At 38.4% G+C, this 12,912-nt stretch overlaps 1 protein-coding gene across 2 annotated transcripts in view; it reads right to left on the bottom strand.

The window, feature by feature from the left end:
* The window catches only part of map3k1 (mitogen-activated protein kinase kinase kinase 1, E3 ubiquitin protein ligase), a 67,546-nt gene that overhangs the window by 28,001 nt on the left and 26,633 nt on the right, over nt 1-12,912 (bottom strand). Inside the window, exons 1-2 of one of the 2 annotated variants that reach the window (XM_079862158.1) lie at nt 3,267-3,405; nt 1,227-1,377 (exon numbers count right to left, since the gene is read on the bottom strand). In XM_079862158.1, coding sequence (XP_079718284.1) covers nt 1,227-1,377; nt 3,267-3,277 — 162 coding nt within the window. In that variant the 5' untranslated portion in view covers nt 3,278-3,405. Of the gene's footprint in view, nt 1-1,226; nt 1,378-3,266; nt 3,406-12,912 lie in introns of those variants that run through there. The other variant, XM_079862157.1, reaches the window with a different exon arrangement.

The following is a 12,912-nucleotide window of genomic DNA, read 5'->3' as shown; positions in this document are numbered from 1 at the left end:
AATAATGCTTGCGTAAGGAAGGCCTGCGGCTCTCAGGAGGAGACCTGCAAAACTCCTCATTTCCCGTTCCTTACTCCAACCGGTTTTCTGCTATTTTTGGTAACAGGGCATCCGATCCAACGATTTAACCATTAACAGTAGTTAACAATAGTTAACTAGCCAATTAATCCAGTGATTTAATTGTTAACTGTAGTAATGTAGAAATCAGTAATGTACTGAAGAATCAGTAATGATGCCATATGAATAAAACTGGTGAAAATGGTGACAATGTGTTCTGACTAGACATTTATATTTATTTTTATAAATATATTTAAAAATCTCAATCTCAATTAGTCTGTTACTTTACACCATTTAATCAAAATAGAAAAAATCGTCATAATTCAGAGCATTATAAAATTAACTTCAAGCTAAAACAAAACAATTAAAACTAGAATATAAAGAGTTTGAATTTTTTCATATTGTATTCCTCAAAATGAGCCCCATTATAAGCAATGTATGTGAGAAATAATAAAAAGAAATAAGATCTCAATAGTAATATTATTAATAATAATATAGTAATATTTTATTTTATATATTATAATACTTAATATTCTAAAATAATATTTAATATTTTAATATAACTATTATTACTATAATAAAACAGTAATATAGTAATATTAAAATAAAGTTTCATTTGTAAACATTAATCACATTAGCTAACATGGACTAACAAAGATTAATTGTATAAAGAATTATTGTTTATTTGTTTAGTTTATGTTAGTTTATAAAATTCAATTGTTCATGTTGTTCATAGCGCATTAACTAATATTAACAGACTTACACAAACTTGATTTAAAAAGTGTAATAGTAATGTTGAAATTAACATTAACTAAGATTAATAAAATGCTGTAGAAATACTGAAATGTACTAATGTAGTCAACTAATTAAAACTTTATAATTGTTACCAATATAATTTTATTAACCTTTTGTCACACTAGCGCAGAAAAATACTAGTAATGAACACAAAATAAACTGAATCTAACATGAGCATAACAGTAATGGATGTGTGCAATGGACTGCCTGAACAGCTAGTTGCCTGATCTTAAGGTCGTAAGCAAGCCCGGTATAATTAGCCTGGTTACGGGACATGTTCCTGCATCAATAACAGCTGGATGTAGCGCAGCACCGTGTTAAAAACTGCCCTGTTTTAGACGTGATGTGCAATAACTGGTGTGGTGTGCTCGCACCATCGGGCCTCTCCTGCTGCGCCGCTCCAGCCACTCGCTCTTCCAGGTGGGCATGCAGGTGGCCTTCAGCTTCTCCCGGATCAAGCGCTCCTCCGGCCGGTCCTCCATCTTCTGCAGCCCGCGCAGAGTCTCCTTGCTCTCCATGTCCCGGCTGCAGGGAGACAACACACTAGCATCAGTCTGAGGGTCAACAAGCATGTGCGTGAACGTGTATTTCACCACATCTATCCCTTTTCCACAGTTTCCAACAGATATTTCCCAGCAAGCAGCACAGACACTAGCGGGCGACCAATATGGACTCATTTATGGCCAATGCCGAAACTGTCGAGAGCAAGGTGGCCGATGGCCAATATAAAGACGATAAATGTGATATCACACTATATATTTAGTTATTTAAAATCTATTTAAAAAGTAAATAACACATGCAATCAAATTAATATATTTTTTTACATAATATATACTAAATTAGAAAAACTATTTGAAAATAAATAGAAAGTGGCAAATTGCCACTTTTACACAGTTTATGAGCCATAACTGTTCAACAGAAGACTAATGAAGCTCATGTGCATCTGCGCTGGCTGTCAAATTCAAGCTCTCAGCACTTCAAGACTCATCAGCGGATGCCATAAATAAATATGCTAATTATCAGCATAGAAAATCCATCTTGATGCATCTCTCTTGCAGTCCTAACAAAGCTCTCACAGAATTTGCACACTGTACATGTCACATAGCAAAAGAAATACTCACACACAAATGTGTTGTTTGTTTGCAGCCAAAGTTGAATGTGATGAGACGTAAAGACTGGTTACAACAAAAAATGACAATAAGCCAACACCACCACACTGGCTTCAACACCACACTGGCTTCAACACCACACTGGCTTCAACACCACACTGGCTTCAACACCACACTGGCTTCAACACCACACTGGCTTCAACACCACACTGGCTTCAACACCACACTGGCTTCACTGGCTGTCTGCAGCAGCGCATGCATTCATTTAGCACACGCTTTTATCCAAAGCGACTTACAAATGAGGAACAACACATGACATTTATCATATGCAGTCAGACATGCAAGCCACAAATAAACAACTCTTAAAAATCAATCGGTCAGGAAAAACTCACAGGTCACCTGTGTGAACCAATCAAACTCACAGGTCACCTGTATGAACCAAAGGTCACCTGTATGAACCAATCAAATCACTCACTGAACCATCAGTAGCTGTTTCCATCCAAAGTTGTGAATTTATCTTATGGGTAAAATTGGAATATCGCATCAAAGCATTTGCGGATAAATATTGTTGCTGCAATCAGGCTCTTTCTTCCTCCATTATAAATGAGTGTGTCTCAGTATCAGACGAAACACAATAACCGCTGTCATGCTCTCTTGCGTTCGGATGCTGGTGTTCGGAAACGCAATCGTGCGAGACGCTTCTGGAGGGAATCAAACCAAATCATTCTGATCCGATGACAAATGTTGGTTTGGTCTTTCTGAAACGCCTGAGTCTGAGATGCTGTGATGTGATTGGTTCACCACGACAATCATTCTCCTTGACACAATATCATGCCACGATACGGTTATGGTTTTATTCAATTAGAGGGCCATACATTTTACGACATTATTTGCCTATTTTGACAAATGCAACCAAAATTTTACATTTACTTGAACTCTCCTCAATAATGTGTCCCAATTGGAACATCAAAAAAAAAAAGCACTTTAGTTTTTAAAATAATATACAAAAATACAGAGAGCGTTCAACAGACATTGCATGCATGAAAGTGTCAAAATAAACATGCATCTTAAACTTAATTGACACGTTGCATCGACATCATATCATTAGTCAATTGCCAGATGCCTTGATCCATATGCATGAATCGTTACACCCCTTCTGAACGTTTGTGTAACAAAGTGAGGTTCAACATAAATATGCAGAAAAGAGTTTTTGCAATAAATGGTTCTTAAAAGATTTCATGTTACAAAAAAAAAGTATTTTTGTATAGTGCATGGAGGAAACTGCGTTATCTCTTGCCATCTTACCAGTCATGCATCAATTTACACAAGATGAAGATCACGACTGAGGGTCTGATTAGACATCATTAAAGTGGATGTTGGAAAAGCCCCTGAACCGCCCGACAGCGAGATGAAGCCTGAGAGAGAGAGTCGTCTGGAGCGGCGTGTCCACATGTGGAGGCGGGATGGGGAAGGAGCATCTCCAGCTGTAATGAGCAGGCGGATCACGGTGTCCCTTCACCTCTTTCAGGATCCTCTACAAGCAGCAACGAGTGCTGCAAAACAACAACAACCCGGGACAGGAAAGCCAGGCTTCCTGCCACATCACACGAGGAAGTGCGCTGACGTCAAACTCGGCTCTTTTGCAGAAGCGTATCGGCTGACCAACTGATTGTTGAAGCTCGTTTTAACCTCAAACACTGTTCTTCAATCATGGCTCTAACATTACAGAAAAACTGCTGATGTTACTTTCGGTAGTGTCGCTAATGCAGAATACAACCTCTGAATACTGACAGTAAGAATAAAATACTGCTTATGGTTTATTGTGTCTATAATGAAAATGAATGGAAATGGAAGAGCAGAAATATGACGACAGCTGCTTGTGTTTTCACCATAGACTGTAAAAAATATGGACAAAGCGTCTGTGACGTCACCCATAGACTTTCTGCAGAACAGTTTTGAAGCCGTTTATGGGGGGTATGGGCGGCGCCATCTTGGAAAATCTTGGGAAATCCTAACCCCGCCCACCTTCTGACGCACTCAGCTCGCTGTGCTACTCCGGTTATCTCTGTGTATATTTTAGGCAACGAAATATGTTATAAAACACCATACTAACTCTTTTCGTTTTCATTTAAAGAAATCTTAACATTATAGCCACACAAATGTGGTTCAGGCATCGCGTATTGATTATATTCACTGCATATAACGTTAGCCTATTTATAACTAAACGAAATATAAAACACAACCATGCTTCTTTTCGTTTAAATATAATATAAAAATATTAAACATTTTAATATGGTCCAGGCAATATGTGCATTTGTACTAAACAACAGATTTTGCAGTAAACAACATTACAGATCATCTTCGTTGTGTTAAAATTTAAAATGACAAAACTCAACCCAGTCTCTTTTTGTTAAATTTCAGTTGTATCAATATTAGCCATTATAAAAGTATAAGTAAAAGGTATAAGAAGCTATACAAATAAAGCAAACAATTCAGTCAAACACACAAAGTCAGCGCTCGATCTAGTCTAACCATACAACGGTAAAGTTAAATAGCTTATAAAGTTATGAAATTTCCCCTCAGCCAAAACGATTGGCCAGGGAACAAATTATAGTTTCACGAGACCAAAAATCGCCCGTTAGATATACACAAGACAAATTATATCTCATGTTTAACCACTACAGAGACCCCAGGGTCAGCGGCGAACGACTAGCCGAGGAAAAGCTGTTCCAGGCGGGGTACATGCGCCGAGCATAAATCTTTAAATAAACCACAGATTTGAGCTTTAAATAACTACATTCTCGCCTGAAAAACTCTTAAAACTACATTTCATGATACAGAAACAGTAGTATTATATTTCAACTGTGTTAAAAAAATGGCACTTCTTATGTTGTCATTCTCCTTGGCGCAGTCTGAGCTGTCAATCAAGCTGTCAATCAAAGTTAACCACGCCCTTATTTGTCATACATTTTATATCTAAATATTATCTAAACTAACGAGTTAGAAAAAAATTCACTACCCTCGCCGTTGTCAGGCACTCAGAACCTATTGAAAAATACAATAAAAGTCCATGGGACCAACCTGTAAAAACATGAATTTATGCTGTGAAAACGGACATTTTAACATGATGGGGGCTATGGAGATTTGCTCCCTTTTGGGACCTTCCCCTAGCGGATTTTCGATGTATTGCAGTTTTTCGCACTTCCGGGTAGGCTTCATTTTTCAGATGAGAATGTTGCCCCTTGGTTTTCACTGGACTGGTCAGATGGTCAATTAACGGTGGTTAATAATGGAGGATGGGCACTAATGATCGACCATAAAAACGATGGGCCAAACTTTCTGCGATTCTTATGGTTTGATTCATTACACTGCAACACAAACAAACCACACAAGGTGACTTTCAGGTCAATGCAACACTTTTTATAAACCTTTTTTCCCCCTTTCAAACTGCTAGATACAACTGAAATGTAAAAGAGCACAGAATCTCAACATCTCAACGTAACTCTTTTAACTTGACATGCTGTATTCTACCATGGCCAGCCGTGGCTTCAAAACAGAAAGTCAGGACGATAACAGCGGTGTAAAAGATAATTATGGTCATCTGCAGAAAGGCGTTAGAGACACTTTCTGAGTGATCTTTTCCATTGAGTTCACACGATGACACAACATGATGTTTCGAGTTTTGTAACAGGGATCAATGAGGAAATGGAAGGGAAAAAGATGTTAATATGTAAATTTAAAGAATAACTATTAACCCCTCTCACCAGCACTCAAGTACAAGTTTTAATCCATCCATCTATCCATCCGTCACAACTATAATCTCTCCTGATAACAGTGTGCTGGACTAGCTGTCTGTCACATGATGCAATGAGGGAGTCATATCTGTGCCTGTATGTAATTAACGAAGGCTCTGAATCGATTACATTTGAGTAATTACACACACAGGCTTCTGGGATTAAATTATACTTAACAGTAAAAATTACTGACACTGAACACCCAAATTAAAGGTGCAGTATGTTTTTCCTCAAAGTCGTTGCTGAACATTGTTGATATTTGAGATCAACCCAAACAAACACACCCTTCCCTTCATTGCTCCGCCCCCAAAGCCCAAACCCAGTGTTCCTCGCGTGTGGAGCGAATCAAAGCAACACCTGTTATCAGGCCTTCCCGCTGAGCTCTCTCCAGCGCTGGACAGCTTGTCTAGTATTAATGCGGATCCTAAAGCTCTTTCCTGATCATAACGCTTCATTTCCCAGTGATATTCCTCTGAGCCTCAGGCTCTTTTGTAATGTCTCTCAGCCATCTCCCTTTCTACAGTCTTTCTTCAGATCTCCCTCCTGCTCGCTCTCTCTCCTCCACCGTCATACGCCCCTAATGCTGATTGGCTACACACGTTGTGTGTCATGTCGGTCCGACCAACTTTCAAACAGCGTTTTTCAAATATCGCTTACCCCACCTTTAATATAAAATTAACAAAGGTATTAGATTGTAAATAAAAAAGGCCAGGATTACCAGTACATCAGTAGCACTTTATTTTACAGTCCTGTTCCCCATGTATACTATATAGGCCTATTTACTGTAGTAATGACACTAACTGGGTAACAACTATACGTACTGACCCTGAACCTAGCCCTAAACCTCAACTTAACCCATGTAGTTACCTTACTCTACTCAGTACTTTTGTGGGTAAGTACACTGTACGTACACAGTACACTGTAAAATAAAGTGCAACCAATACATCTATTAAACAGTATTTTTAGCCATTAAACTTATTTGAAAGCCATCATTAACATTTTATACGTCATTTATTAACAACAATTACAGGCCCTAATGAACCATAACGTTTAGTAACAAACACATACATAGTAATGCCTACAGAAATTAAATGTCACATTTAGTTTGGGATTTATAGTTATTTTATACCTTATCCCAGCCCGACATTTATTAAAACATTATTAATAATAATATTAAATATTATATACAAAAGGCCTAAAAATTGGTATCCCTAGTTTGGAGATTGCCATTTTAGTTATTTTTATAATACCATTATTATTTTCCTTGCTTATTTTAGATGTTTATTTGAATAATTAATGATGTTATTAAATTCATGAAAAACTTCAAGCCTCATGCACTTAATTTGTATCCTTGTTTTAACGGGTTTACTTTATTATTTATTGTAATGCGTTTCTTGGTTCGTTATTACTCGTTATTACTTGCATGCCATATTTGTAATTTCAATGGTTAATATTTACATGAACATTTACCCTTTAAAATAAGTATGCGTGTTCATTAGCATGTGGTAACAGCACTGCTATGGTGAATCATGAAATGCAGAAACCAGCGTTTGAGAATAAACTTCATTTCGCCTTCATAAACAGTGAGGAATTGATCTTGTTGCTCAAGACAGTTCTGATAAACATTGTACATTAAACTGCAGACGGTTTCAAGTTTTCCATTGTATATTTACTGACTCAAACACCAATTCTTGCACTCAATGTTCAGTGCGAGAACTGTGCGACTTCAACGCGACCGCAGACGGCCACACTAAGCGTGCGAGCGCACAACACAGCGCCTCACTCCCACACTGGGAAAGCAGCTCTCACGAGCCTGAGCCGAAGCGAAACCGGAGAGCAGGAATGCACCATCTTTACTCTGAATGGGAAAGTCGGTGGTGGCCAACCCCTGCCTCTCAGATAACAGCTATCCCACAGTGCCATGGGGCAGGAACAAAGAGGCATTGTGGGCCGCGCAGGTGGGCTGTGGAGGAGCCAGCGCTGGGAATGCATCTCGGGCTCCACGTAAGCCTAGACTGCAGGCCTGTAGCGGTGCACACCCTTTCTCACGGGCCGCCCGCTCTCAGCGCTCCGGTTACGCCAGCACAATGTGTGCGCCGGAGGGGCCGAGCGCTCGGACCTCAGTCACCACTCTAAACATACACTGAACTAACTAAACCAGCAAACAACAAGCCATAAACTAACCCATCAGACAGACAAAACAAAAATGACTGATAAACAGCGACGGCAGGCGTATCGTGAAACGCTCTCAGCTTTACCCATCACCAAACACAGAGCAAAGCCTTCGGTTAGACTCCGGCTCGGCACAGTCTGGACATGGATGAGCTGGATGAGGGGTGTTTGAGGAGGGTTGGAGATGAACTCGACAGGACTACGGCCCTCCAGGTCTGAAGATGCCCATCCGGGCTCTACTTAAGCAATATAGGTCTAGTTTTTCTTAACCCTTGTGATGTGTTGAAAACCCTATAACACTTGTGGTGTTCCCGGTCAAAAATGACAACAAAAAACATAAAATCACTCGTTACGCTATTTTACCACCAAATATTGGATTCAATCTTTTTGTCAACTAAGATTGAATCCAATATTTGTGATAAAACAGCATAAGAGATTTATAAGCTATTTATAAAATGTATAGGCCACAAAACATTTTAAAGTCGTTAGACTCTGGGTGAGTAAAGTCAGTCAATTTTAGTCCATTGCAAATGTTATTCATTAACTAGCATTTTCGGGTACGGGAAAATCCTCTCCGGGTCAAAATGACTTGAACATAACAGGAAAATAATGCAAAAAAAGGCATTAACACAAAACAAAAACAAAAAAACAAGCACAATAGACTAAGGCTGTGTTAAAAATATCGTTTTTAATTGATTTTCATTTGATCAACCGATACCGACTTTTAAAATCAGAAGAATTGATGTTTTACTGCGTGATGCGTGAACTGAACAGTGAACATTACTTGCGCACCTGCCATCCAATAATCACAATAAGCTTTGTGCTTTATTACTTATGATTTGAAAGCTGAGCCTTTTTCATATCAAAATGAAACGCAAACACTAGCCCTATGCGGACAGTAATTGTTTCTCAAGGGGTCGTGAGGTATTTTCAACATTTACAGGAGCCAGTAGATGATCTGATCTCATCGCTGTTTTTCTCGAATGAATGACGTTTTTTCTAGAATTACTGTTTTTTGACAAACACCAAAGTCGTACAGTAATTTAATTGCTGTCCGGATCCATATCTGAGTTTACAAGAATAGAGCAATTAAAAATTCACTGTTGAAACCCTTTTTGACGACTGCTGAGCAGTGAGCACTGTATGGTAAATGTTGTAATTTAGATGCATTTTAAAGATCTATTCCTGGCTTTTATTTCTGAAATGCTGGAAAGTATTTACAAGAACAATATTTCATCACCGCTCAAAAGATTTAGAGAAGAAAAGCACGTAAACATTTGAAATGGGCCATTATAATGGCAGAAATTATATACATTAACAATATAAACCAAGCAGATTTATGTTTACCTCATGTAAATAATATTAACTTATTTCTGCTAATTCCCACATTTATATTAAAATAACATCCATCATTTTGAGGTAAAATACAAGACAGAAAACCATTTTAACTATAGTGCGTCTTTCTTCCTATTTTTAAACAAGAGATTTAAATAATCAAATAATAGATGGAGATTATTTTCCTATTATTAAGATAAATATCAATTCATTCTTATTATTCAAAGCGTATGACATTTTATTGACAGCAGACAATCATGTGACTGACCACGTGAGCAGCGCGTTCCCGCAATAATAGATCACAAAACTTGCTCCTCCACATCAATAAATCGTGTGTGTTAAATCTAGCGTATTAATATTAAGAAATATTTGCACTATATTTCATACTCATATTTTTACATAACCTTGATCTTCAATATTAAATATATGTTTGAATAAATCCGGCATGAAATCAAATCGAAATAGACTCGTGAAATTGTCAAATCCCAGCCCTATAACAAACTACTAAAAAAGCGGCTACATTATCATCAAATGTCCTTTGAAGTTTAAATCACATGATCTCATCCCGTTGCCCCATCCTAACAGAGCCATGCAGAGAGAGCGAACACGAACAGGGCATTTCTGGCGGCACACGCTGCCCCGGCTGCAGGAAGCCTTGGGAAATACATGTTTCTGAAAGCACACATCACTGTCCTGCCAACATCTCTGACCAGCCCAGCTGAGGAACCGGCACAGGCATGGTGTATTAATGTACTGCTATAGTGCAGTTAATCAGGTCTCTTGCCTTTAAGCAGGACAGGGGCGTAACAGAGACCAAACTGTGTCCCGCTCGTCCACCAGGATCCGGCTGTGAAGTGAACTAGCACACGGAGAGAGCTGCTAACTGCTAACACGATATCACCACACTCACAGGCTAACTGGGTCACACTGTGAAACTAGGAGAGCTTCAATCACTGCACACACTGGCTTACTGTACACCTGAGAAAACCCCCGGGTGGGAAAGCCCACAAGAACTATACCATCTAGGAAACGTAATATATCTGTGATCACACTGGTGCCAGCCATGCTATTTTAAAAGCTCATTATTTTGATTATTGGGAGTAATAGGATAGGTCAACATGCATTAATGCTCAAAAAAAACATAATAGCGGCTCCTCTGTTCCCGGTCTGTCTGAAACGCACTGATTTCTACAAATTGGCCAGCTGAGCCAATCGTTTAAGCGTTTAAACCTTTGGGCGGGAATTATGCTAATATTTCACACTGTGACGTGGACGTTTGAGGATGTAATATCATAGACTGTAGAGTAACACAAGACGCGTCACTCGTATTGTTTTGAATGGGGAAAAGTGCAACGCTCAATATGGCGGAATAAGTCCCGCCTTCTAAATAAGAGCCAATCGCTGATTGGTAAAGTCATCCCTTCAGTCATATTGTCTGATTTGCTTATTTTGCACTAAAATGAAAATTCTTGGCTTCAAAACAAAAAGTTTGTCCAGGATTTTTAGGTTTTGTTTTGGAGTAAGTGCTTAAGCTTATTCTTCAGTTGGCCTTATTTCAAGAACATCTGGGTTCAAACAGCTGGAAATTAGAGATGCACCGATTGATCGGCTGGTGACCGGAATTGGCCGATTTTCACGTGATCGGCCGTGACCGGCGACCGGCCGGTCAGTCTGACAAATGCCGATTGTATGCCGGTCAAATGCACTCGGGCGCCGCATGATTAACATCGCGCAACATCAGAATCACACGTGCACACGGAACACACATGTAGGAAATCTCGTGAATTACGTCCGTTCAGACCGCAAGCGCGTTGTTTTTTTTTTCAGCGTGCATGTTAATCGATGAGTGCTTTCACAACGGGAGCGGGAGCAGCGCGTGAGCGTCAAGCAGGAGCGTCGCGAGCAGTGAAGCGCGTGTTTCGGCGCCGAGTCTATTTGCTGCACTCAGTGCACTGCTCACGCTCAATTAAAGGGAAAGCACACTTTTGATGGACAAAATAGCCTAAATTGGGTTTCACAAAAAAGCGCCCAAAATGCACAGAATTTGCGTGTTTTAACAAGAACTGGAGTAGGCTATGTCAGAAAAGAAAACGAAGACTAATATTTATAGAAAATGTACCCATTTAAACTTTTATTATTCAGTTTGTACAATTGCAATAGGCCTGTGTGTGAGTGCTTTGAGAAATATATTTATACTGCAAGGCTATTTATTTTTTATTTATATATTATTTTATTGCCATTCCCTGTTTTCATACAGACGTTTAGTTTGCTAAATACATATATAAAAAAATTATTGGATATTGAATGTGAAAAGGAAATGGTTCTTCCATAACACTGCACTTTAGATGTTTGAATTACCCACACCTGGAGTAATTTATATAGTTCTATTTTATAGCGTTTATCTGTTCAAAAAAATATGTACTATGCAAATTGTAAAATGTTCTATTACAGAAAAGATATAAAATAAATATTTGTGTGTGCTGTAAAGTGGTTAGAAAAAATGAAATCGGAATCGGCTAAAATCGGTATCGGCAGGTCAAACTTAATGAAAAATCGGAATCGGCCCAGAAAATTGTAATCGGTGCATCTCTACTGGAAATACTGTATATTTAAATATACACTAACTACAAAGATTTATAAACAGTGCAAAGTAACTCAAAATAGTGCATAAAATAGAAAAATGCATGTTAAACCTCAGAATTGATAGTTAAACGTGTGTATTTTAATGGTTTCCAATCATTCATGCACATGATCCGCACCCAAAAATGACACCTGCGTGAATTACAGGTACATGAGTCCCTTCCCGAGTCTCATACCATTATACTGCACACATGCAAAAGAGACTAATTAACCATGCGACTATCAAAAGTGATTCAATTAAAGTGTTTAGCTTGCAGACAAATGCCACTGGTGTTTAGAGTAATCGTACTCTACAATAAACGGACTACAGCTGTTTTCAATCATTGCCGTTTAGTATTATGATTTTTTTTCACATTTAAATCAACTAAATGGTTAACTAATTAACTTTGTTATAATATATAATTATGGTAAATAGTGTTATCAAAACGCAGTGTCATCAATTTGTCTAAAACACCACCAACGTTTTGAAAATATGACCAATTTACACAAAAATTCTTGTGTTTTATGAATGAGGCCCAATGATCTCGAAATAAACCTCAATAATAAATCTTTTGGCCAATGCAAGCAGAACTGCACCCTACAACAGCAGCACAGCGCTTAGAGAGGCTCATTATACCTTTATAGAGGAAAGCTGGTCATTTAGTAACAGAAGCTTCTGGCCGGTTTATCGCAACAACTGTAAATTTAAGCTCTTTTTCCTCAAGAAATCGTCCAACAGCAGCCAGCTTTTACAAATGCAACTTAATTGGTCATTTCACACACACGCTGCTTTTCTCCATACGAAAAATACTGACTGGATGCTAAAATAGCGGTTTCATATTTAGTTTTAGCCAAGATTTCTGTTTTCTTTCAGCTTTAACACTAGAACTACCGGAAGTCTACAACTACTATAATGGCCATAGCAGTCATTCTGAGCGCTCATACATTATTTGCATATAATTTCAATAAGCTTTATCAAATCTAAGAATAAATGGATCTGTAATGTTAGGATAGGTAATATTAAACATCAG

Source organism: Squalius cephalus (assembly GCF_949319135.1).
Source record: "Squalius cephalus genome assembly, chromosome: 24".
Taxonomy (NCBI): Eukaryota; Metazoa; Chordata; class Actinopteri; order Cypriniformes; family Leuciscidae; genus Squalius; species Squalius cephalus.
Note: the sequence above shows the minus strand (reverse complement) of the source record. Positions and strands in the feature narration are given on the sequence as shown.